At 38.8% G+C, this 23,747-nt stretch overlaps 1 protein-coding gene across 8 annotated transcripts in view; it reads right to left on the reverse strand.

Annotated features, from left to right (window-relative positions):
- Nucleotides 1–3,728: 3,728 nt before the first annotated feature.
- The window catches only part of REEP3 (receptor accessory protein 3), a 53,162-nt gene continuing 33,143 nt past the window's right edge, over nucleotides 3,729–23,747 (reverse strand). For 7 of the 8 annotated variants that reach the window (XM_064429971.1, XM_064429974.1, XM_064429975.1 and 4 more), the window contains 6 exons: nucleotides 20,300–20,376; nucleotides 19,684–19,804; nucleotides 18,276–18,389; nucleotides 10,970–11,117; nucleotides 8,403–8,554; nucleotides 3,729–7,653 (listed from right to left, as the gene is read on the reverse strand). In XM_064429971.1, coding sequence (XP_064286041.1) covers nucleotides 7,597–7,653; nucleotides 8,403–8,554; nucleotides 10,970–11,117; nucleotides 18,276–18,389; nucleotides 19,684–19,804; nucleotides 20,300–20,376 — 669 coding nt within the window. In that variant the 3' untranslated portion in view covers nucleotides 3,729–7,596. Of the gene's footprint in view, nucleotides 7,654–8,402; nucleotides 8,555–10,969; nucleotides 11,118–18,275; nucleotides 18,390–19,683; nucleotides 19,805–20,299; nucleotides 20,377–23,521; nucleotides 23,681–23,747 lie in introns of those variants that run through there. The other variant, XM_064429978.1, reaches the window with a different exon arrangement.

Below are 23,747 nucleotides of genomic sequence, written 5' to 3' on the forward strand. Positions count from 1 at the left end.
CCTACCCTCTGAAAAAAGGCAAAATATTTTTTTATTTCAAACAATATAGTTAGGTAATGTGTGGAATGCTATCTCCAGTAGAGATAGCCATGGCAAAAGCAGGTTTTTTCACCTCCCACTAATACTGCACGGCCTCTGTGCTGCTCAGCACACTGACATTGAGAACTTTCAGTGCTGCTCCACTCCCAGTGAAATGCTCAGGTCACTGACAGAGCAAGGGACCCACGAGCAGCGTTTGAGGGTGGCCCAGGGGCAGGCAAGAAAGTTATTTTCCATGTAGAATACTTAAGAAAAACCTTTCAACAATCTCACCTGAGATATACACTGGTTTCCTGCCCAGTTTATCTGACAAAGGGTCAAGTGTGACATTTCCAATGAGCATCCCAGCAAAAAACAGGGATGATGCAAGGCTTAATTTGTAGGCTTCTTGTTCAATTAGGTACCACTTTTAAAAAAAATCCTTATTAAAAGCATGCCCTTCCCCCAGTAATAAAAGACATCAAATTATTATTTTATTTCCCACTTCTTTTATATTCCATTAAAGTTGTATCCAAAGTTTGATAGATAAGCCAACACTAGACATATTCTTTCCTCCATAACTGATTCTAACATGTCTCCTCCTGGAAATTTCATTGTAATAAATTAAAATTGTTCCACGTGGTAAGCAACATTACCTGCATCCCAATTCCCAAACTTTGGCAAGGCAGCTTATCTTGGGCTATTAAAACAAGGACCTGTGAAAAGCATAGCCATTTTACCACTAAACCAGCACAATTATTTCAATGAACAGGTATTAAAATTTCTCCATTAAGAAGTACAATGCACATTCACTACTGCAGTACTTCTGAACAATAAGTGATCCCTGGTGCCTTCCCTCACCAAACACATCTTGAACTGTTTGAGAGAACCAGAAAGGGATTACAGCAAAATGTCTTGGTCCATAAAAATGCTCAGAACTAGTTATGGGCTACTCATTGGTATTTCAGTATCTTACTGTGCACATGCATTTATAATTTTAAAAAAATTCAAGTATAGGTTTCTTTATAAAATATATTTTCTACCTCACACAAAATCTAAACTGAAGCAGCACAATCACAAATCATCAAAGAGAAGACAATTACCTGATAGTGGATTGAAAATACCAATTCCCAATGGGGCAAGGCACACAGACAGCTTGTACAGTGATTAGCTCCTGAAGCAGAACATAAGAGCCACTGTGGAGTTTTTTTGAGAACACTGTCCCTGCAAAACCAGAACAGAACTGACAATATTTAAGTTCCGTTAAGCTTAATCTCCATCAATAAAATAAAGGAAATAAACTTTACAGAAGCAGCTCTTGCAGGGCAGAACAAGAGAAAAGATTGCTTTTACAAACTGGTACTTTTGCTGCTTAGGGGCTGCAGGTTTGTATTTTAACAAGTTTGATACAGTGATCTGTGAAGAAAGTAACTTTTAAAAGAATGCAGCTATCTACTTTATTTGCACAAAGGGAGCTTTTTCAATATTCTTCAAAATTAACTGTAGCTTGCCAACAAAAATGTTGCCAGGGGGAGAAGGGGCTGCCAGGAGAGGGGGTTGGTCCAGGCAGGACTCACAGGGATACAGCCACATCTCTCCAGCAAACTGGCACTCAAAGGGGAGCTGCAGGAGACCCCCCAGAGAAAAGCAGAACAGCTTGGCAGTTGTTCTATGTGGTTTGAACAAGGCAGCAGCTTTCCTTCTTTCATGACCTCGATTTTAAGAGAAGCATTGTTTTTCATCAAGATTCAATCTAGACTAGATAATTGCAGGCCTCTACCAAAGGTTTATTTTGCTCAGCAGCCTTCTCCAAAGGCCAGGAGATTGTCCTGATCAATTTGAACTACTACAAAATGCTCTTTTCACCCTGGGGCTTGCAGAGTAACACGTAAAAGCTCCACATCCTATGAACAGCACGAGAAACTCCCTTCAAGTTAGCAAGGACAGAGACATCACCATCATTAATGAAACCTTCCAAAAAGGGGTTTGACAAAAGCACAGTGAGTGGCCATTGGCACAGTTCCTTCAGGACATGGTTATGTTTTGAAGGCACAACACACACGGTTATGGCTGCATTTTTATCAGCATTACATTTGTTTACAATCACACTAACTTTATACAGGGTTTTAGGTTTGCTTTGGGGCTTTTTTTAAAAAGTCTTTCTCCTCAGCCATATACAGAAATTCCATTTTTTAAGGCAGTAAGGTAGGCTGACTTTCCCTCAGTATTTTTAGTTCATTTTTACTAAAATTAGGAGAAGGATTGGCTGGGGTGGTGCAGCTCCCTGAGGAAGCAGTGAGCAACACAGTGAGTGTGGTACACAGGAAAAGCTAAGTGAGGGCAAAGTGCTGCTTCCCTTGGAACTGTTGCAGCCTGGAAAAATGAACTTCCTAAACAGTTTCTTAGCTTCCCCATCCACACAGTCACTGTGAATTAGCAGACAGCAGTGAAATCCTACCTTTTGAATTCCTTGTAGTCTCTGCTCCAGCTGCTTCCACAATTCCCATCCTAATGCAAACAAAGCAATCTGTTGCTGAACTTTGGCAAAGGCAGGCACACATAAGACAGGCTCCCATTCCGTTCCTGAATAAATCTACAGGAAGGAGGAAAATAATTTTGGAAGTCTCCTGATTTTACAACATGTATTAGATTTCTCCTCCATATTCCACCATTTGTTATCCCATACTAGTGGGGAAAATGCACAATGCTTAAGAACTTAAAAAATATCCCAAAACCAAAAACCAACCAACAACAACACACCCCAAAAACCTGTCACCATTGCTGCTGCTGAATATTTAACATTTTAAGCTAAGATGAACAAAACACCACTAGTTTTGAATAATCAGATTATTCCCTGAGTGGGTCTTACCAGCATCATGTTAAAAAGCAGGAAGGCAGCTTTTAGCCCACATTCAGGAGTGCTCCCACTACCTGCTAAATGTCAGATGAAGAAATAAAGGAAAAAAATTCAGCATTGCTTTCTGGCATCCACAATTTCTTAGCAGGGTGCTTGTACTGCATGAACTTTTCTGACATCAGAAACTGAATCACTGCAAGATCCCTTAAGAGTCAGTCTGTGCTTCTGGGATTGATTGTCATAATGCTTAAAAATTAATTATTGCTACTGTCTTTTAAATCTTCCTCCTCAATTAGCCATATCAAGAAATTCTTTTATTTGAGGAAGTAAGCCAGGAAGCCTTGCAAACAAGGCCCAGGAAATGTGGTTACTGAGGTTTTTGCTTGGGTTTTGGTAGGGGTGTTAACAGATGACTCAAAAGGAGGGTTGAAAAAGGAAAGGGCCAAATTCATCTATGCATCTCCTCCTCTGGATTACCGGAATAACTCTGACTAGGGAATATAAAACAAAATCAGTTTGATGTCCAGCAGTTCCCCAGGAATTACACTCTTTTGGGACACTGAACATCTCAGTAATTATTTACTCTGAACCATACATCTAACCCAACTAGGTGACACTAAAGCAAGTTCAAGTTGTCTTTAGCAGGGTACATTTCATTTCAGCTTAAATTAGCTTCAGACTTCATGGCAAAACCTCAAGGGCAATTCAGTCATACTTTCAAGAGTTTTTCAAGTCTCTCCAAAGTTCAGCTAGGTTGTTTTTGGTGCTAGAACCATTATAATAAGTAACACAATACAGATTACACAGTGACTAGTTTGTTAATAGCAATTCAGGTAATAAAATATCCACTGCATCTTGCTCAAAGCAGCATTTATTAAAGACAGCATCAAGGTAAGTCAATGCATAATGAAGTTTCCATCCTACAAATATGTAAACAAGTTGACGGCAAGTTATTATTACAATATAAAAATTAAAGCTTGCATTGCATTTTTTAAAGCTACTATCTTCAGTCCAAATGTATATTCTCTGGTTTGTAGCATTTAAAAATACAAGTTCTTGAAAAATGTTAAAGTATTGCCTTTGCACATACATTTTTGTAGAAAAAGTACTTAAAAATACCAACTTCCCATTAATAAAAGCAACACCAAAAATAAAACACCTTTTTGTCATGAACAGCACATTGAATGTGTCCAGCATTTTCTTCACCATTCTCTTTTACCAAGTTATCTTTATTTTAAAATTCATTATAGTTTGCAAAATGCATGTTGGATGTTATTCAGTTACTTTCACACACCAAAGGTATTAGCAATATTGGCAATTACATTGCAATCAAAGTCCAGCCTAAGCTCATTTGCAGCTGAGGCCACCAATTTAATCCTCATCTCAGACTGGGTATTTAACAAGCACAGTAGGCTCTTGCTAAGAAAGCTGAGTCAGTTCAGATATATTTTGGAAAGGCTTGAAACCTTGATATGATTTAAACAGAAATACATATTTTCTTTTAAAGCACTTTTAAACCCCAAGTCTTTGTTTGACTACAGTCAAATTAGCAGTCACTCAGTTTTTAGGAAACACTTTGTTCAGAAGATTAGATAATTTGACATCAACTACATTCTACATACCAAATCCAAAAAGAATGTTAAACATTGATTTTTAACATTTTTTTTCACAAAGTTTCCTGGCAAGAGCTAGACAGACGACTTCTGCAGTTGCTAAGGCAAAAAAGTTTGAAAATTCCCTGTAACCAAAGTTAAAAGACTGTAGTGTTTCAAAACCAAAGTAAACTACATTCAACAAGGAGAGAGAACTAAGTATCACTGGGATGAACGCTAATCATGCCATTGAGCCCTGACAAGCATCACCTAGCAATGAACAGTAAGAAGAAAAAATGAAGATAATCCAGTGAACCAGTTTGAGGATGAATTCAAAGATCAAAATCAGGCTGGCATGAAAATATTTTTATAGTTGGCTATTAGACTGAAGAAAACAGCAAAGGAAACATTGAAGGTTTGATCATGTAAGAGAGTTACCTGAAAGAAGTACATTTATATGCAAACAGTAATGAATATGAATAATACTGCCAGCTTTCCTAATTCCATGCAAGTTCCAGGAAGATGAGGATTTATTTAGCCTTTATCACTACTGAGTTAGCAAGTTAATTCTGCCAGAAGTTACAGCCTCAGGTACATAGAGACACATAGAGCTACTTCCTGACAGGAGTGTGGTAGAGCCTGAAACACTTCAATGATCTCTAGCCCTAGAAATGTGTTAAAAACACAACCCCCAAAACAGGATCTACATGAACCTGTAACAGGAGCTGTAATTCTGAAAAAATGGCTTCCTCTACTCCTTCATGCAGGATTATGATTTGTACAAAGATGATCCTTTTTTTGCCATGCTTGCTGGTAAAACAAGCATGATTGGTTACAGCAAAATGTGTCAGTAAGTGCTCAACTGTACAGTAAGAGTTAGAGATTCCATCCCAGGCCCAGGTCAGTCTACTATTCAGAGAGGGGTGAGATGCAAATACAAGAGCTTAGGGCTCCTTAGTGTCTTATACATTAGTGTATAGAGTGCCAAAACACACAGACAAGCCTAGGGAAACAGAGGAGAAGCACAGACATTCCTGGGGCAGAAGTCCCACACTCCGGGGAAGGTTGCTTTTGTGATCACTCCTTGCCCACAGCTCCTTAGAAAAGCTGGATAACAAGGTACAGTTTTGGTTAGGAGATGGGATTTTTGCACTGTACTCATTTGGGAGAGAGCAGCCTTCCTGTCTTCTGGTATCCAACTGTGTTTCTGAGTGAAGTAAAACAGGTTTTAGCCTTTTAATCACACGTGGCCTGCTGGGAGTTCTCACTAAAGCACCGAGGCTCCTCAGAGATGCTGAAGTGCTGTTTTGTTGAAGTGCAAAGTGCACAGGGCTTGCAGACACTTCCCACAGGCAGGGAGGAACAACACCAACACAGACCAGCTGCACGTGCACCCACAGAACTCAAACCCTGGCTGAAGTGTGCAGAGGATTACTCTGAATGCCAGTCTATGCTGCAGACCACCAAGTGCCTACCAGCAGTGAACTGCTATGGCTGTAACAGAAAAAGAACTGCAGCAGGCCCAAGCCTCAGGAATATATTTAAGATCTCTGCTGTAGACTTACAGATTACTGTCAATACTTGGGGAAAGGCCTAAGGACTGAAGTCAGAGATCCAAGGATAAGGAATCCATGCCATTTCCTCTTTGAGGGAAGTAGCAAGGACTGTCCCAAAGATGCATAATAAAATACTATCTGCAAAAAAGTGGGTGGTTTCTCCCTGAATCCACAGTAGAAATATAGTCACACAGCAAACTAAAATCAGCCTAATTCTCAGAACTGCAGAAAATTGTACCAAAGGTGACCTAAAAAAGTAATTTTAACAAGTCACTGCATTGAAAGACATTGCAAAATTAATCTCTGTGCAGATATGCCATGGGATTCTAGGTTATAAAATGACTAAATCAACTAGACTTTTAGAAGAAGCTATTTATATGCAAATATTTTAGTAATAACTTCAGCAATAAAAGAAAGTACTACACAGGCCATTTTAGAATCCACATATGGTATGAAATATACACTCATACATGTTCTGAAGTACACTATATATAAATATATTTGTTCTTAAAGCAATGTAGAGCAAAACTAAACCAGGGCCTGACTAAGCTATCATACATACCTTTATGGCAGCATGACTTTAACACACAGCTCATGGGCTGATCAGATCCCTGAGGCGTATCACTGGAATTGCTACAAGTTTTACTTACCACAATTTTAACCAAAAACTGACTTAAATCATGTTACATCTCTTTAGATGGAGGAAGACAGACACAAACAAAACAACCCCACAAACAAAAAAACCCCAACCCCCCAAAAAAAAACCACACAGACAAAACCCACACAGCCCTATAACACATAGAAAGGCACCTGATAATATTGTTAGTAGCAAGTATCTACAGCATCCTAAGTGTACTTAAGGAATCAGGATAAATTTTAAAAAGATCATAAAATACAAGAATTGCTGGCATTCAAAATGTAACTCTAACCTATCTAGCAAGTCACTAAAATGACATGTGCAGTTGTAAATCATTAAGAGTGTGCAAAACTATACAGTTTTGCATAAAGTGCTATATGTACCCCCAGTTTGCAAAGCTTGGCAATATGATGCAAGATGATGATGTTTAGGATGTATCCAACCTACCTCACCTTTCCTTTTTCTTTCCCACCATCATCCACTGTCCTTTAAACTGTACATTTAAAAATTACACAAAGGCCTTTTCAGGAATTGTAGTTCAGAAAAATATTTCAAGTATATCTATCTTTCAATGTAAACTTGGGGACACTATGGTTCAATTCTCACAAGCTCTAGATACTTAAATCTTCTGCTAATTCAATTGGAGTTGTAATTATTTCAATCTGTTCAATACCTCTGGCAAAAGAGTATTTCCTATTCCTCATTTAACTCCTATTCAAGGAGTGCTGAAATTCATGCTGTAACTTGTCCAGATTTAAATCTAAACAATTATAGAAAAACAGAGTAATACTTTATCTGATCGCTTGGGTTCACAAAAACAAGTCCTACCATATCTGTTCATACAGACTCATTTTAGGAATTGTACACAGATCTTGAAAACTTGAATTCAAGTTACTATAGTACAGCAGTTTCTCTTGCAGGCATTGTGCAGTACACTTAAAAGTATACAGCAGGTCTCTTCTTTACTCTGTATTTCAGTGATCCATATCGTATCTGAGGGGAAAAAGAAAATTATAACAAAGATTTGAGTCACACCAAGCAGAAATATGATTCACCTGCCCACTAATCTTATTTTGTAAATGTCTTTCAATGTGTTTTGGACACCCCAGTTTCACTAAAATAATCTGCCTCTAAATAACAAAGTTTCAACAGAATTGGGCAAGAAGAATAAGTATCATCTGTTTTCCTGCAATGACCCAGAAGCTTCTATGAGACTCCACAGAGATTTATCCTGAAGTATCTTTAAATTTTGTGATGCATGCACAAATAAAGTGCATTGAACACTAACCAGGATCTTCTCTTTGTAGATCACAAAGAGTCAGGCCGTGTGTCTATGGGAATTTAAAAATTCTGAATATTCTTTATCTATTAAACAGGAGATGGTTAAGTGTACACAACATGCAAATGATAATATTGCTATCCACAACCCTTCCAAGGTGAGAGCTCCTGAAAGTGGGCTCGGTGGTGTCAGAATTAGCATTGCAAGCACAGAGTCTGTTTCATCTCCTCTCCCTTGCTCCTTGCTTAGTTTATTTCATTCATGTATTTCCTCTAAACCCTCCAAACTACAAAAGCTCCGAACCTAGATATTGTTATCACATACTTCCTTCCCCATTTAGCATTCCAGAACGCAGTTATTGTTGACAACTTCTCCAAGATCAAAAATAAAAATCCATTTCTGCACTATGAAAATACCAATATACACTGAACAAACAAACTCAATTGACAGGGATCATACTTGCCTCTTTGCGGCCTTTAATGGTTTTCACAGATTTCATACTCTGAGTTCTTCGAAGGCCTCTCTGAGCAAACATTTCATCCTCTGAATATGTCCCCTCCATCTCTTCATCTGTTTTGTCATCTCCGGGATTTTTTTCCAGTGGAGTTTTGTAACCTTTAAAAAAATTATAAAAACAAAGTAGCTGTAACTTTTTGATTTTTAAGAAAGCTGTGATTTTCATCTTTACCACAGGTGATTTATCCTTTTAAATGATGTGCTCATTTCAAAACAGAAACATTCACTCTGCCACGAGTTTGGTATTTCTAATGCTGCCCCTTGGTTCCATAGGTATGAAATGCAGTGATTCTCCAGTTGTCAAAATTCAAGCCACAAGTCTGCTGACATCTTCTGCTTTACACTAAACTGCAAAAACCTTAGTGGTCATCTTAAGAAGTACTCAAGATTTTTGAACACAATCCACATGAGAGGAAGGTTACACTTACATAAACCTTTAGAGATCCTTTCCTATACAAACCATTTCATGACTCTCATAGATAGGATCCTTCATACTCTCCTCCTCCTGCAGTTTTATTACCAAAGCTCCTTTCAGATCGGTAACACACCCAAGTACCCTTAAGGGTTGTTAACATGCTGCAAAACCAGGACCAAGATTATTACCTAAGACTCTCACTAGAGGGCACAAACTGCTCAAAAACAAACCCTGAAAAGCTCCTTGGGGTCCAACAGCCCCGAATCCCCATCACAGACCTATCACAAAGCTCTCAAATACACTCTGGTTCCTTACTCAACAAAACTCTCCTTTTATCCCAGAATCTACAGGCTGTAACACTCAGCAACACCTTTTAGACTCCAAACTAAACTTTATTAATGACCTGAATACATTTCATCTTAAGCCAATATTTTATTTAGGCTTAGCTATTTTTTTCCTCAATTTTTTTTCCCTAGAAATTAGAATCACAATCTATTGCACTGTTAGTTGAGGTAGACATTCTGTCATTCTCTTCTGCCATTTTAGAGGCAACACATCTCTGCTTCCAGTAGTTTCAATTTATCTTTTTCAACAGAAAATATTTCAATCACATCTGTCTCTCTGTTTCAGACTAGCAGTGTTTGCAGTGACACCAACACTTCTTATCTCTGTTTGTAACACGTGATGCATCAGCATCCCATCCACCTTTTTCACAGCACTCCCTTTTTCCCTGCCAGCTCAGCACCATCCTATGATCCATGTCCTACAAGTAGGCCTTTTCAACCAATTTGCACAGAACTCCCAGCTCAGACCACAAAAAATAAGATCCTGCTAAGCACAGCAGAATATTGCTATAGAGTGTTCCTAAATCTATGTGTACTTTTAATCTTTTTTAAGTTCCTAATGCTGCAGAAATTCAAAGAAAACATGAGAGGTGTATGCTAGATATCAGACCTGCAGCAGAAACAATTCATTAAATTCAACTAGCTGTAAGAAAGCTTTCTGACATTTGAGATTGAATCTGACAATCAGTGATTATTTATCCGGTATCAACTGAAGCATTAAAAAAAATTAGAGCATTTTCAAGCTTTTCAGATAGGTAAGTAATGCTCTCTCACTGAGGAACAGACCCTGCACAACAGCTGCAGTGACATCATCTCCAGTGCAGCTCTCCATGAATTCTTGGCTTTCTCTCCTGCCAGAAGCTCCAGCTCACACTGCCCTGCACAGGATACCCTCTGAAACAATGTGCAATTCAGCCAGGTCCCTTCAGCTGGCCATCTATTCCTCACAAACATCATGGGCTACCACACTATCCATGGAATTCCTTGGACCACACAAACACTACTCCTCCCCAAAATGGAGAGATAGGAAGGAATGACAGGCTTAGGTGAAGATAAACAGCCCAGATCTGCTTCTTTTGTGGGAAATATCAGCTCCTTTACATCATAGCCTTGCCATTTAAAAAGGTGTAGTTACCAGACTTCCAGCAAAACCTTCCTTCAAGCATCACAAGCTCAAGAGCAAAGTGATGATGACAATAACAGAACATGTAATATAATAATGAAATAATAGTGTCTCTGAACAAAACCATATATTGGTCACCACACACCATCTTCTAAGTGCTGACGGGCACCAGTCCATTATGAAAACTTGATGCCTTTATTATTCCTATCACCATGTACAATTTTACATTTTGATCTATTACTACAAACCTGGTGAATTAATTTCTATTAATTTTCTCTTCTATTTACCGAGCTTCCATATGTTTTCACATTTAACTTCTTGTACATTTGTTACAAGAAACTCCACTTAATCACATAACATTTGACTTCCAATTAAGTTTTACTTTGATAATAAATTCTTGCTGCCAATTGCCAACGACAGCAGTGATGAACACAGTATGATTACACTGAGAATGGCTGTGAAAAGGAAGTAATTCAGGAAGGATTTCTTAACTGTCATAATTTACTTTGCTTGAGTGTACTGGAATTTTTGAGGCCCTATCAATTTAGAAATGGGGTGAATGTATTTCTGCTCTTCCACTTTTGCTTTGGGTGAATTGTTCTTTTAGGTAGGGAAGAAAAAAAGATACTTACTTGAAGATTCACTTGTAGAGGCTCTGGTTTTCTTTTTAGCTTCTGGCAATGTCTGATAAGGTCTCTGTCCAACAGGCTCATCTCCTTGTATAGTAGTCAAATCATGCATACTGAAACTTCTCAGTTTCTCAGTTATTGCACCTTGGCTCTGAAATACAACAACAGTATCTTTGGAAACCAGGCAGAGGTTTAACTTTGCTGCTCAGCTTGGGTTAAGATGTTTAAGCCCATGCTTCCTTGCTGCACAACAAAACCCACTGAACACACACATGCAGCAGCTTTACATCTGATTTAGGAATTGCTTTACCCACACTTAACTGTGCATTGCTCCCAGATGACAAAGTTACACAAGCTGGCAGCTTAATTACAAATGCTGCATTTTACTCCTTTAATCTGAGCAAATAAAGACTGAGGGTAAGTGTTTAAAAGAAACACACATCAGAAATGTTCACTTCAAACATGGCAGTTCAAGGTAGCACGACAGTAACACTTCCACTTGAAAGAGTATGGTTGAAGTTCGTTTTCTGCTACTTTATATTTTATCCTCCACAAATTTGAATAAGGTTAAGAAGAAAAGTGTTAAAAATACACTCTGTAACATTAACTCAAACAACTGAGAAACTGGCAGCACTATAAAAGCAGCTCCAGTTGACAGAAACTTGAAACCACAAACCAAAGAGGTCCTGCCTGGACTCCAGGCTAGCAGGTCCTCTTACTAATATAGATTTACTGCCACAATACCAACCCAAAATCTAATGCTGCACAGGAGAACAGTTAATCACATATGAACAAGTATTCCTGCTCCAATTGTCTTCACTTTTTTTCCATATGGAACATATGGAAATTTCCCTGTTGGAAAGAAAGGTCATCCAGCAGCTCTTTCATCTTACATCAGATGATGTTATTATTAAAGCATTAAAGATTAATTTATTGCATAAGCAACTAAAAGAATAAGACCATGAGAACACATACTCAAAGTCATGTTAAAATAACATTCAATTCTTCCATCTCTGGCACAAGGCAAAAAATAACCATTTCAGAGAAAGGCTGACAAGCCCATGCATGAATTCCACTTCAAGCAAGTGTTAAAAACTTTGTTTCATTCTTACAAATGAAGCTTTTAAGTAAAATTCTTCATTTGACCAGCATGTTAGCTAGCAGGAGCAGAAACCTGGGTACAATTCCATACACCTTCCTCTGCAACAGCACCAGCAGAAGGCAATTCTGGCACTGCTGGCCACAGCCATTTGTTCCCAGTCTCATGACAACAACTGTTTTTGCAATTGGTAGACCAGCACTGAATTAGTCCACGTTAAAAATAGCCATGTAAAGTGAAGAGACAGTTGAATTAAGCTCCTTAAGTTTGTGTGGGTACCAAAGGGCAGGGAGAAAAGTGGCTGAAACCTAATATTAATTTTCTAATGACTAGTCATTAGTACAGCATATAAAATTAAGACAGTGGACAGTGTGCTACTGAAGCACGACAGATGTATTATAATTCTTACCCCACCACTCATAGACTGTCACCAAACAACAAAGAAAAGGTTTTTTGTGAGACAAGTAGAAGCCTTAACGTATTCTACCTCTTCCTACATACTTGTAGGATGACTCAGTTCTCAAAAACTGAAGTACAGCTTGCCTTTGAGTTAAAATGCACTACGAACACTGCACAGTATCTGCATTAAAGATTGTAAAAATCCCCAAGTCCAATTTATTCCCCAAAATGGCTCATTTGAGGCAGGTCTCCTAAAGTCCCTCCTAAGGCAGGAAAAATCCTGCCCTTCCACTACTCCACTTCTTGCACTGAAAAGTATTTCAAGCAAACTACATCAGGAACCAGCTATGCCTGAGAACTTTATCAGCTGCTAGGACATGGAGAAGAGCACTGGAGAAAGAACTGCTTCTTTTGACAAGTAACAGCTTGCAGTAAATACATTACTCTGCTATAACATACAAGACTGTTCATCAGTCTGTGTCCAATGCTGGACTCCAGTCCCAGTCACTGAACACTGGTGAGTATGTGAAATGGACCTGGCTGGTTCTCAGCAGAATCCATACAAATTCAGCACAGTTCCACTCACCAAGAGTGAACAGAGTCTACTTAAAATAGTGTCAGAAGCTGGTTTTGGCAGCAGCAGAAGTATAGAAAGACACACTTGTTTAACAGCTGCCCAGCAAGTTTATTCATCATGTGATATACTACAAAAAGACATTTGGAAATTGTATAGAATAATGCAAGATTATAAAAACTAACAATGGTAAGAATTCACATTACAAGCCTATATTTCTCATTCCACTGTAGATAGAGGACTAAATCCAAGCTAGGAACATTCAACCCTATTTTCCAGTGCAGCTTTTGGATAGAGAATTTTGTTTTTCAAAGGAGGAAAAAAAGTCAAGTATGTGCCATAAAATAACATTGTGCCCTTAACCAAACTGCACGCTTGAGCTGGAGCTCCTGTGGAGCACTGCCTCATTCAGGGAGGACGTAAGGGATTTATACAATGGGCCCTTCATTCCAAAACTACTTGCCAAGATGGAAAGTTTTACTCAAGTTACACACAGAAAACATTGAGAAGTTTGAAAGGATATATACACAAATAAAGATGCAGCACACATGCCTGAGAGTCACAGTAGGAATGGGAGCTGCACAACCACTGCTGTGCTGCCCAGTCCCCATCACACACTACACTAATCCTCTGCAGTTATTCCCTTCAGGGCCCCCAGTCCCTATCCCACCCCTGGAACACCCAGTCTAGCCAAATCAAGATTGATTTCTACTTTAAGTCCACTGCATAGACTGAAGGACAAATTTCAAGGTGTTCTGTGGGAGTCTGCATAGCACTGTGCTCACACTGCATTTAAGACTTAAGAAGATTCTTCCACCCCCATGCCCAAAAGCAGCAGTTAATTGCTTTTTGCTGAAACAAAGCATTCTGTGTAGATCTGGATTACTATCAGCTCAGGATGAAAGTCTGGCTGAAAAATATTAAATTCCTTCCTACTGCAGGAAATGTGAGATTAAATACCCTTTACAGCAGGAAATGTGAGAGTAACATTCACATTTAGAATAATAATGCTTTAAGAGCTTTAATATGTTGTTTGAAAGGTCAAAGAGTTACAGCTTGAAAGCAACATGTTTGCCCTAAAAGCAGAGCAATTTAGCTGTAGGTGGAGCTGAAGAGGATCTCCTGCTTCCATGGACATGGCAGCAGCCATCACCTCTCCCAGACACACACCCCAAGGTGCTGCCAGGAGAAGATGGCACAGCAGTTACCACTGGTGGCCCATGACATCAACAGCCCCTGCCAGTAAGGAAGGAATACACCAGGCTGCACTCAGCCCAGAGGCTGAGAACTAAATTACAGCCCAAAAGACTGAGACACATACATTTACAATTACAATGCCAGGGAAAAAGAAAATATATCACATCAGCACTAAAATTTCCATGTAGGCAAACACTGAGAGAAGAACTGTGAAGTCTGTGTGTTGTCTTAAACAAAATATAAGTCTTAAACAATGATTTCTTTTTCTTCATTATTTAACAGCATTTCCTAAAACAAACTAAACATTTTTTGGAGTCCGCATTCATTAGCAGTGACCAATGTGAAACACCAAATAAAGTCATAATATGTTTCAAAATCAACTCTTTAAAATAAATATAGCCAATTTAAGGGTCTCCTTTCAAGACTACTCAGCCTCTAGTAAGCTATTAGTAAGGAGTCTCATCAGCTGACCCTTGTATAGGAAATGCCATTTTCTATTCTGTTATTGAGCATGTGCTTTTAGGGTCTGTACACTTAACCCAGGGAAGCTGCTGTAAACAAACCCCACATTGTGTGCCTCGGGGAATCTCTGCTCTTCAATGGGACTTGCACCCCTCAGTGGCCAGGATCACTGACTGGAGCTGCCTGCCTTCCCTGGACAAGTTCCCAATGGACTGGGCAGCCTGCAGCACCCTCATTCTCAGCTGTTCTCTCCCTGATCCGATCCAAGCTGACAGGGAATGACTTCTGCTCCCTCTCAGCCTGGCCAGGGCCTGCTGTCCCGTGAATGACCTCTGCAGCATGGCAGGCAGCCCCAGCAGGGAGGAGGATGAAAGCAGTGCTGCTCCCCAGGGTGATGCTGGCTGTGTGCCACAGCTGGCTGCAAGAGAGCTCCTTCCTCTGCCATGCCCGGAGTGGGCACAAGGGGAAGGGTGAGAAAGACCAGGAGAATAATACTCAATCAGCAAAAAGATTCAGGATGACTAGAAGGCATTCAGAAAACACAGCCCTCAAAATATATTATCACCACCAACACCACTTTACAAATCAACACTATTTGTGTGACCTCATAAAGAGGGACAGAGGATTTCACAGCTTAAGCAGCAGTCTCTGTGCTCATAGTGATAAAGACACCGGTTTTCACTAGTAGCTCAAGAAATCTGAATTCATGGATTGGCAGAAATTGAAACAGAGGTAACCATCATCTCAGAAGACCTGAAAAGCAGATGCATCCAAGTATGAGATATATCATTGGAACTTAAGTGTTGTGGATATAATTTCCCCAAATCCATAAACCACTGAGCTATTGAGGCATCTTGCTTCTGATTTAATAAAAATTTCCTTCAGTATAAAGAAAAAATTAACACAGACTATCTTTCATCTCTAAATCTCCCAAAAACAGGATTTTACAAATATATGGTTTCTGACATGCTAATTGAAGACAATTTCTCTCGCTAATTTATTTTGCTGATTCTATTTCGCAGGTTTTGCAAACACTACATTTTATATGAACAGTGGCTAACTACTACCAGCTAAAAATATCAGTATGAGAATGTAAGCTATAAGCCACTACTCCTGCCAAATACATTTAAATTTAACTATAGGGGGGCAGGTTTAAATCTATGTCAAATTTCAGCAGACTGACCTGGCTGGCTGCTCCAACCTCCCTAACAGAGCCAACAAGCCTTTTAATGGTAATCCCCTGTTCCTTTGACAAGCCTTGAAGAAAATCACTCTCTCCCACATTTGATATTTAAAATATTTCAGCAAGTTTCCAAGCCACTTTTAACACCCTCCTAACGTCAGCATAAGCAGTTTTCTTGGACACTTTAGTGTCTTTTGACATGGGTTTAACCCTGCACACGTTTAGCCTCTCCCCCTGTCCTAATCTGAGATCTGCTATGTCAGAATAAGCATTTGTGCTCTATTAAAAAACAGGGTTAAAAAAATAGTGATGAAAGTGTGCCCTCTTTCCCATCAAGACTGATGCCACTACTACAATTCTGTTCCTGAAATCCTCTAGCATGCTCCACCAGCTCCTGGTGAAGGGATAATCTTTCACCTGCTGGAGGCAGCAGTCAACTCTTGAAGAACAGGGAACAAAATCAAGAACACATGCATTGTGTCCATTTGCCTGCACGGAGCAGGCACGCTCAGCATTTTGGAATGACAAACCCAAGAGGCTTAACGTGCCAAAATGAAGATTTTTTTCAGTGAGTCTCCTCTTTCATACTGTTTAAAAATCATGCCTATTTTAGGTCTATGGTATCGTGGTGGTTGTTTTTCCCGAGCATCTGATCTGCACTGAACTAATTCTGTACAAATATTCATGAGCATGTTTAACAAGTTTGAACAAATGGAGCAGGCATCTTGCCAGTCACAGCTGAATAGCAATGAAATCTAAACACAGACATTTCAGAAAAAGTTCTTCATTATTTCAGAAGAAAGTGGGAGGAGATACTGGTATTACTTATTTTACAATATTTCTGTTATACCCTAAAAATTAACAAGGAAATATCCAACCACAGCCAAACATAAGGAGCACACAAAAAGCATAAGAATCCTTACAGGTACTTATTGTAATAAATTTGTAATACAAAGAATTTGCATTTTAGCATTTAGCAAGTAAACTTTTTTCTCCCAGTAGAGCATTTTGGGTGTTTGTTTGTTGGGTTTATTTGGTCTATTTAAATAACCTATTTTCACTCTGGATACTTTCATTCCTTTGGAGGTACACTCTACTGCATTCTAAATTATTTCATGTCTCAAGGCAATATTAAGAATTTGAATAACAAAACCCCCTACAGTGATCAAATTTAATCACTTTCTCAGTATTTTAGGCTTATTATGACCATATTTAAAAACAAAAAGTTGTAATGCTACCACCCACACGTATCTTTAAAAAGAAAGATAATGAATAAACAAGATATGCATGACTACTTTTCCAAAGATTTTGAGGTAGCATGTGAAAATGTAGTTTTTAGGAATGTCTTTTATTTATAATGCAGGAAGTTCACAAAGAAGCCCAGACACTTCAGCTAAATGCCAGCTGTACATACTCAACTTTGACAGCCAGGGATCTCTACATTGTTTTCTGTTATCTACTGACAGTGTTCAGGTTTTCAGTCCTGTTACTATGAGCACAATGGTTCCATTTATTCCCAGGAAGAAATTAATCCTGATTGCCTTAAACCTGTGATTTCACTTGGACATGCACTTTTTTTGTGTGTGTGGTTTTGGGTTTTTTTGGTGGTTTTCTTTTCTTGTTTTGGTTTTTGTTTGGTTTTTTTGTTGTGACTTTTTTTTTTTGTTGGTTTAAATTACTGTTAGGCAGGATACACATTGTCTGAAGTATGCTCCTTTCAGTGCACAAATTGCTTACAATCTTACATATAAGCCTGTATTTTGTTTTCCTACACCCAGAGCTCTCTGAAATACTGAGGGTGACGAGTTTTTGCAGGAAGGTAATCTGGGAAAAACAACAGATTACTCCATAATTTAATGGAAAACACATGACAAAGCAAGTGTTTGCTAAACATCAATAGGCAGGCTTATGCTTAGTATATTAATTTAATAATTCACCCAACAAGTTGCAAACAGGTTAATTGTGTCAAGAGAATTTTTAACCATGGTAGAAGTCTTTCATGCCTTTCATATGTGGCATTACCTCAGGTTGATTGGAGAAAAACAGCAGAAAAGCCAGAAATCCTTTTTAAAGTTTGTTTATCAACAAGAAAGCACAACAGAAACAGAAAAGAAACAGGGGTCATCTTTATTAAAAGCCTGCACAGAAAACTGAATGGTACCTTTTGAATTAGAGTAAACTGATCTGATCATCCAAGAAATAACTACAAGCCATCTTAAACAAACAAACCAACAAACACAGTATGAGGAGGAGAGGGCTGCAAGCCTTTGTGTCCCAGGTTTTCAGCACACTTGCAGAATTTATCTTTTTTTTATATATAAGAATGGTAAACCCTCAGTACAATTACACTGTTCTATATCAAACTCAAAACCAATGAATGCAAGCAGAAACCTACCTTTACAGCTGCTGTCACTGCAGCAGTTGCTGCCAAATTCAACCCTTGCCTTCCAAAATTCACCATGGTCTCATAGCCTCTTTCTTTGGCTTGGACTATGTACTCATCAATCTCCTAAAAGAAAAACATTTAAACTTTAGAAGGCTGTTCAGAAGACAGCAAAATTACTCCACAGTATTATTTTTCCATCAGTAAAGGAAGACAGAATATTTAAGAAAATATTTAATGGGATATATCTTTGTATTCAGATGTTTTGTTCATTACAATTCTCTCATTTAAAGAAATTATATGTGGTCAAACAAGAAGGTAAAGTAGATCACTTTTGCACAGCTCAGAAACACTGCAACAAGTTCCTTATGGAGAGTAAGCTTAACTTGTTAGACAGCTTTTCAAGAAATAACATCATCTAACATGAAGAAGTCAGGAGCTCCCTGGAAAGGTAGAGCCGACTTACAAAGAACTTCCAAAGCCACAGCTTTGAAACAGTTAAGTACCAAGGACAATACAGTCATGACATTTATCTCCAGCTCTGGTAAATGCCTGGAGTTGAAGATAAAAGTCTGCAAGGTTCTTCCCAACAGGAAAATATCTCCTCACCTTACAAAGTTGCAAATTGTATCTAGCACAACTTTCAGAAGGTCAAGATGACCTTACTGTTCCTATCACTGGCAATCTTGTCAGCTACTTGCTTTGCCTAATAAAGGCCAAGTCTAGCCTTATGAACTGACCTTTAGAAATGCTATTTTCTGTAGTGAGAGGTTTCTCAGTGCTTGTCTTCACACCTTTGCTAATTGCTCTTTCCACACATCCAAACAGGATGCTGAAAAAGAGCTAAAGCAGAGCTGTGTCCCTGTCATACTTCGACTAAAGCTAACCATCTTCTAGCTATTTTATCTTTGGGTATTTACTGTTGCAGACTGGTCTACCCTTAAAACTCAGTAACAAGTCTCTCCTCTTGTCTTGTCAGTTTGGAAACCAAAAAAAGTCATCGATGTCAATCATCCTGAGAAGTGCTATTACTAGTTTATGCTAGAAAAAAGTGGTAACATTAACAGCTTTCAGTAAAGCTGTGTTCATGCTTCTGTGCAGAGAGCACTGTACACCTGCTTGCAGCAGGAAGTCAAACTGCATCACTTGCACTGCACTGGCTCCTCAGAGAGCATCAAGCAGAGCAGGGAACACCAAGCTCTCATGGCAATGGGAAGCAGGACCCTGACAGCTCAGCAAAGCTAAACAGGAGCACAGACACGCACAGCCATGTGCACTTGCCTCTGCTAGCCCAAATTCATGCTGCCAGGCAAGACAGTAACAAGCTGCTCTGCTTTTGTAGTGTATCTAGCAACAGCTTTTATTTCAGCATATGGTGTTTCCATATTAGGCATTAAAAATCTGAGAAGCAATTTCTTACCCTTTCTTTAGAAGAAAGCAGTGGGTGGAGGAATTTTCTGTAGATTAAACTTGCCCCTCTAGTATATGGGGAAAGGAGCCAGATAACAAAAGCTATCTTCAGCTCATAGTACAGTGGAAACCTGCAGACAAGTTAAAGGTTGCACAAAATCAACAACTGCAGTAAGAAAATGCACAGTAATTAATCATTATGAAGAGATCGTTTAAAAAACCACAATTATATTAGCATATAGGATTCTTCATAAACAAGAAGCTACACCAGACAAAAATTAAATGAGTTATGGATTTATGGACTACTGTCATTTAAGAAATGACAACAGTTAATATACTTGCTTTTCATTACACATTCCTGCCCAGAGAAATTCTAGGCCATCCTTTTAAGATTCCATTCCCCCATTCAGTTTCTACAGTGAAGCTAGAAATGTTATAGTCCCTACTTCAAGTGACAGTGGACAACAAACTTGAAACAGATGCTGTTCATCTATTTACCAAGACCTTTTCCTGTAATAAGGGCTATTCAACAAGCACAACTTCTTTACACAAAATAAATCAGGACAAATCAAAAAACATCAGAACAAACATCGTTTCCTCTGGAGTTCATAAAAGCAGGGTCTTACCAAGAGACTGTTAGGTCAGTTATTGTTTCAGTCACTGTATAAAGAGCAAACACAATCCAGTACATCATCCAGCGAACCTGGGAATTAAAATACCAGCTTCACTAAGAGCTTTGATTTCACCTTTACACATAAAATACTATACACTGTACAGTTTGTTCAGAGTTGTCAAAGCAAGACATTCAACAGTACTTTGTTTTATAACAGTTAAGAGACTCACTCATTTTTCTTGAGCATTGGTTCAAATTTGGTTGCCTAAGCTGATTACTTCTTTCAAAATAAATACTACAGAAATAGTTCCCATGCATTTGTCTTCCCTAAGCTATCAGATGCCACATGCAATGTATTTCCAAAATGGGTCACTGCAAACCACCACTGGTTATTTATACAAACTGAACTTCCACGTGTCCTTTAACTTCCTAGGACAAAAAACCTGCACCACAAAACCATTTAAAAACAAACAAACAAAAACCTAAAAAACCAAACCAGCAAAGAATAAAACAAACCCACCACAATTGTTAGAGACTAGTTTGAGCCCTAAATTCATGGTACTCTCTTTCGAAGGGAGGATATATATACACACACACCTTCCCACAGAGGATGTGGCTCAGATTTAATCTTCACTTTTAAAACAATCTTTTTTGAAGTGGATTTAAATAACTACTCAAAACCTAATGATACACTGCTGCCTGTTTCATGGATGTGCATTACAGTTTAAAACCACTTCCTCTGTCAGAACCTGAGACCCATTTATCTTAAATGCTTTTCTGTGTTTCAGTTTGAAAAGAAACTCAGTCATGTGATAACATTCTTCACTTCAGTCTCTGAGAGGATTTAGATATTTTAGGCTTGAATAAACGAAGACAAATGTACACAACAGCTGAAGTCACTGCTGACAGGCCATGTGACATTTAGACTGGTGACCCTTCCATGAACCTGAGTCAACACCTGAATGAAAACAAAATTACATCCAACCTTGCCTCATCAACTTAAGCATAATGCAACGCAATTTTTAAGATGCCATGCAAGACTGTATTTGTCACCAAAATTATTTATCCAGGCTGTTCTTTCTTTAATCAACACCTATTTACCCAATCAAGAACAACAGTGGAAGGGGACTTTCTCCTGGGCTGCTAGAACAATAAAAAAGCCCTGCAGAAGAGCACATGAGATGTGCCAGGAGTCCTGCTGAGGACTGGGCAGAGATTCTATAAAACACAAATCACATTCTAGTACAACTAATGCACTAGGCACCACAAGTATCCTTGACAAATGAACCTGAGTGACTTAGAGGAGTTTTCATACCAGGAAAAAAGAAAAAAAAGGACATGAAAAATTGAAGGTCAGATTTCACACTACCCAGAACACTGTCATCTACTTCAAGTAACAGAAGCGTCAACTGAGTTTTATTTTTCATGTTAAAAGAGTGATTACACATTTGTTTCATTGAAGGGTTTTCTTCCTAACATCCAAGTGTTAAGCTCATCTTTGTTGGCTCTGTCTGAAGCACATTCTTTCAGGTCAGGATTTTGAAGCCAGGATTTAAAAAGGCTGGTCTGTTCAGACTTATAAACTACATTTCAGATGCTTATTTCAAGTACTTTGGTGCAATACAGTGAAAAAAACCCAACATTTCAAATACCTTAGTAAACTCCATTAAACCAGGGTAATTACAAGAACAAACAAATTTCCTCAAAGGCACAGATTCTAATTTTTAGCACTGAATTCTGTTAAGTCTTTTAAATTACCATGGTCAGCCCTACACTTTTTCCCCCAAAAATTATCTTTGACCAATTTGCTGCATCATGACCTACACAAGAAGTCAAGTGTCAATTCTTTTTGTTTGGTTTGTTTGTAGTGGTGGAAGTAGTGGCTGAGTAAGATATTTTACTGTTACAAAGCTCTTATCAAGTCAGCAACCCAGATGGCTCCTGAGCCACACAAAAGCCTGGAAAGGAAGTTGTGCTTGGGCCATAATGTGAGTGACAGCAGACCTGTGCCTTTAAAAGAAAAGCTGCATTTAAATCTAAACCCTTTCCTGTGAAAGAAAATGACCCAGATGGGGAAATGACAGCCATGGATCATCCCTAAGACCTAATCTGGACAGTCAACCCAACCAGCAATGGAGTGATAATTCACTGATGAATCATTGTCATGCCCTGCTAATGAAAAAGTCACTGAGATGGCTCTTACTCATCTTGGTCCATGAATATTTTGTATGTGACTGCAAGTTCTGGGACTGTTCAAAGACCACAGGTTCACACTAAAAGAGCTGAAAAAATATAATTCCAGCCATACTAGCAGGGGTCCTGTGTCAGGATGCCCAAGAAAGACAGGTCATAGCTAACAGGACAACTGAGGTGAAAAACATATCTCAGCATTCTAAAATATTACTTCTCTTTTTCTAGAAAACATAGTGCAAGAGGCAATGGTAGCCTCTTGTAGTGATTTCCTTTATTTTGGCTGGAAACTGCTATGCCCTACTTAGCCTGTAGATCACTTTTGAAGGAGCAGGGAGGAAAAGCAGATTATAAATTCCTTGCATTATAGACTTTCCTGACAGAGTAATACAAGCATGAGACAGAGAAAATTCTCCTGTTAATTTTGGTGATTTTTTTCTCCCATGAGTTTAACTCTGGCAGGCACCTGCTCTATCTCACAAATAAGCTCCACTCAGCTTGTACACAGAAATCAGAAGTACAAATATGATGTCCTTTGAGGCCTTGATAGGGTGATCAGACTAAATTAAGACATTCAAGGGGAGGAACAACAGCTACCACAGCCTACAACTATAACCAGGTACAAAGTGGAGACATCACACATCAGACAGCAGCCCTAGGTCACAGCCACACTGCCAAGTTCAGAGTGACTGATGGCCCTGACCCCACCCTGAGTGGGGCAGCCAAGTTAGGGCCAAGATTCAGGACAGGTTATTTGCTGAAATCAAGCCAGGCTGTCTCTTAAAACAGGGAAGCAGCACAGTGACTAAAGCTCCTTGTGACTGCAACTGGTTAACATTCTCATGATTATCATCATTGCTCACACTGACAAGTAAATAATTTAACAGCTTAATTAAAAACTGAAGTAACTATAATTGTGTTTTTCTCCATCTTTCTCTTCTGTCTGTTCTGCTTCTTTTCTCCACACCACCTAACCAAGTTTTTTTCCTTCCCTGGTTACATTTTTTTCTCCTCTTTTAGGAAAAATAGATTAACAAGAACTAACCTTTTTCTGGTAGATTCTGAGTCTCCTATTGAGCTCCATACAATGATATTAAGCTGCTGCTGCTCTTCCAGTGGTCACTATGAATCAGTTTGTCAATACTTATACTTGAGGTGTTGGCAGAATTAGGAAACTTTCATTCTACCCCCTGCCTAAAAGTGCATTATTTCTTGTACTTGCTGAAATAGAAACCAAGCCTTTTAGGTTTACATTAAAAATACTCTTTTAA

This window comes from Passer domesticus, chromosome 8 (genome assembly GCF_036417665.1).
Source record: "Passer domesticus isolate bPasDom1 chromosome 8, bPasDom1.hap1, whole genome shotgun sequence".
Classification (NCBI taxonomy): Eukaryota; Metazoa; Chordata; class Aves; order Passeriformes; family Passeridae; genus Passer; species Passer domesticus.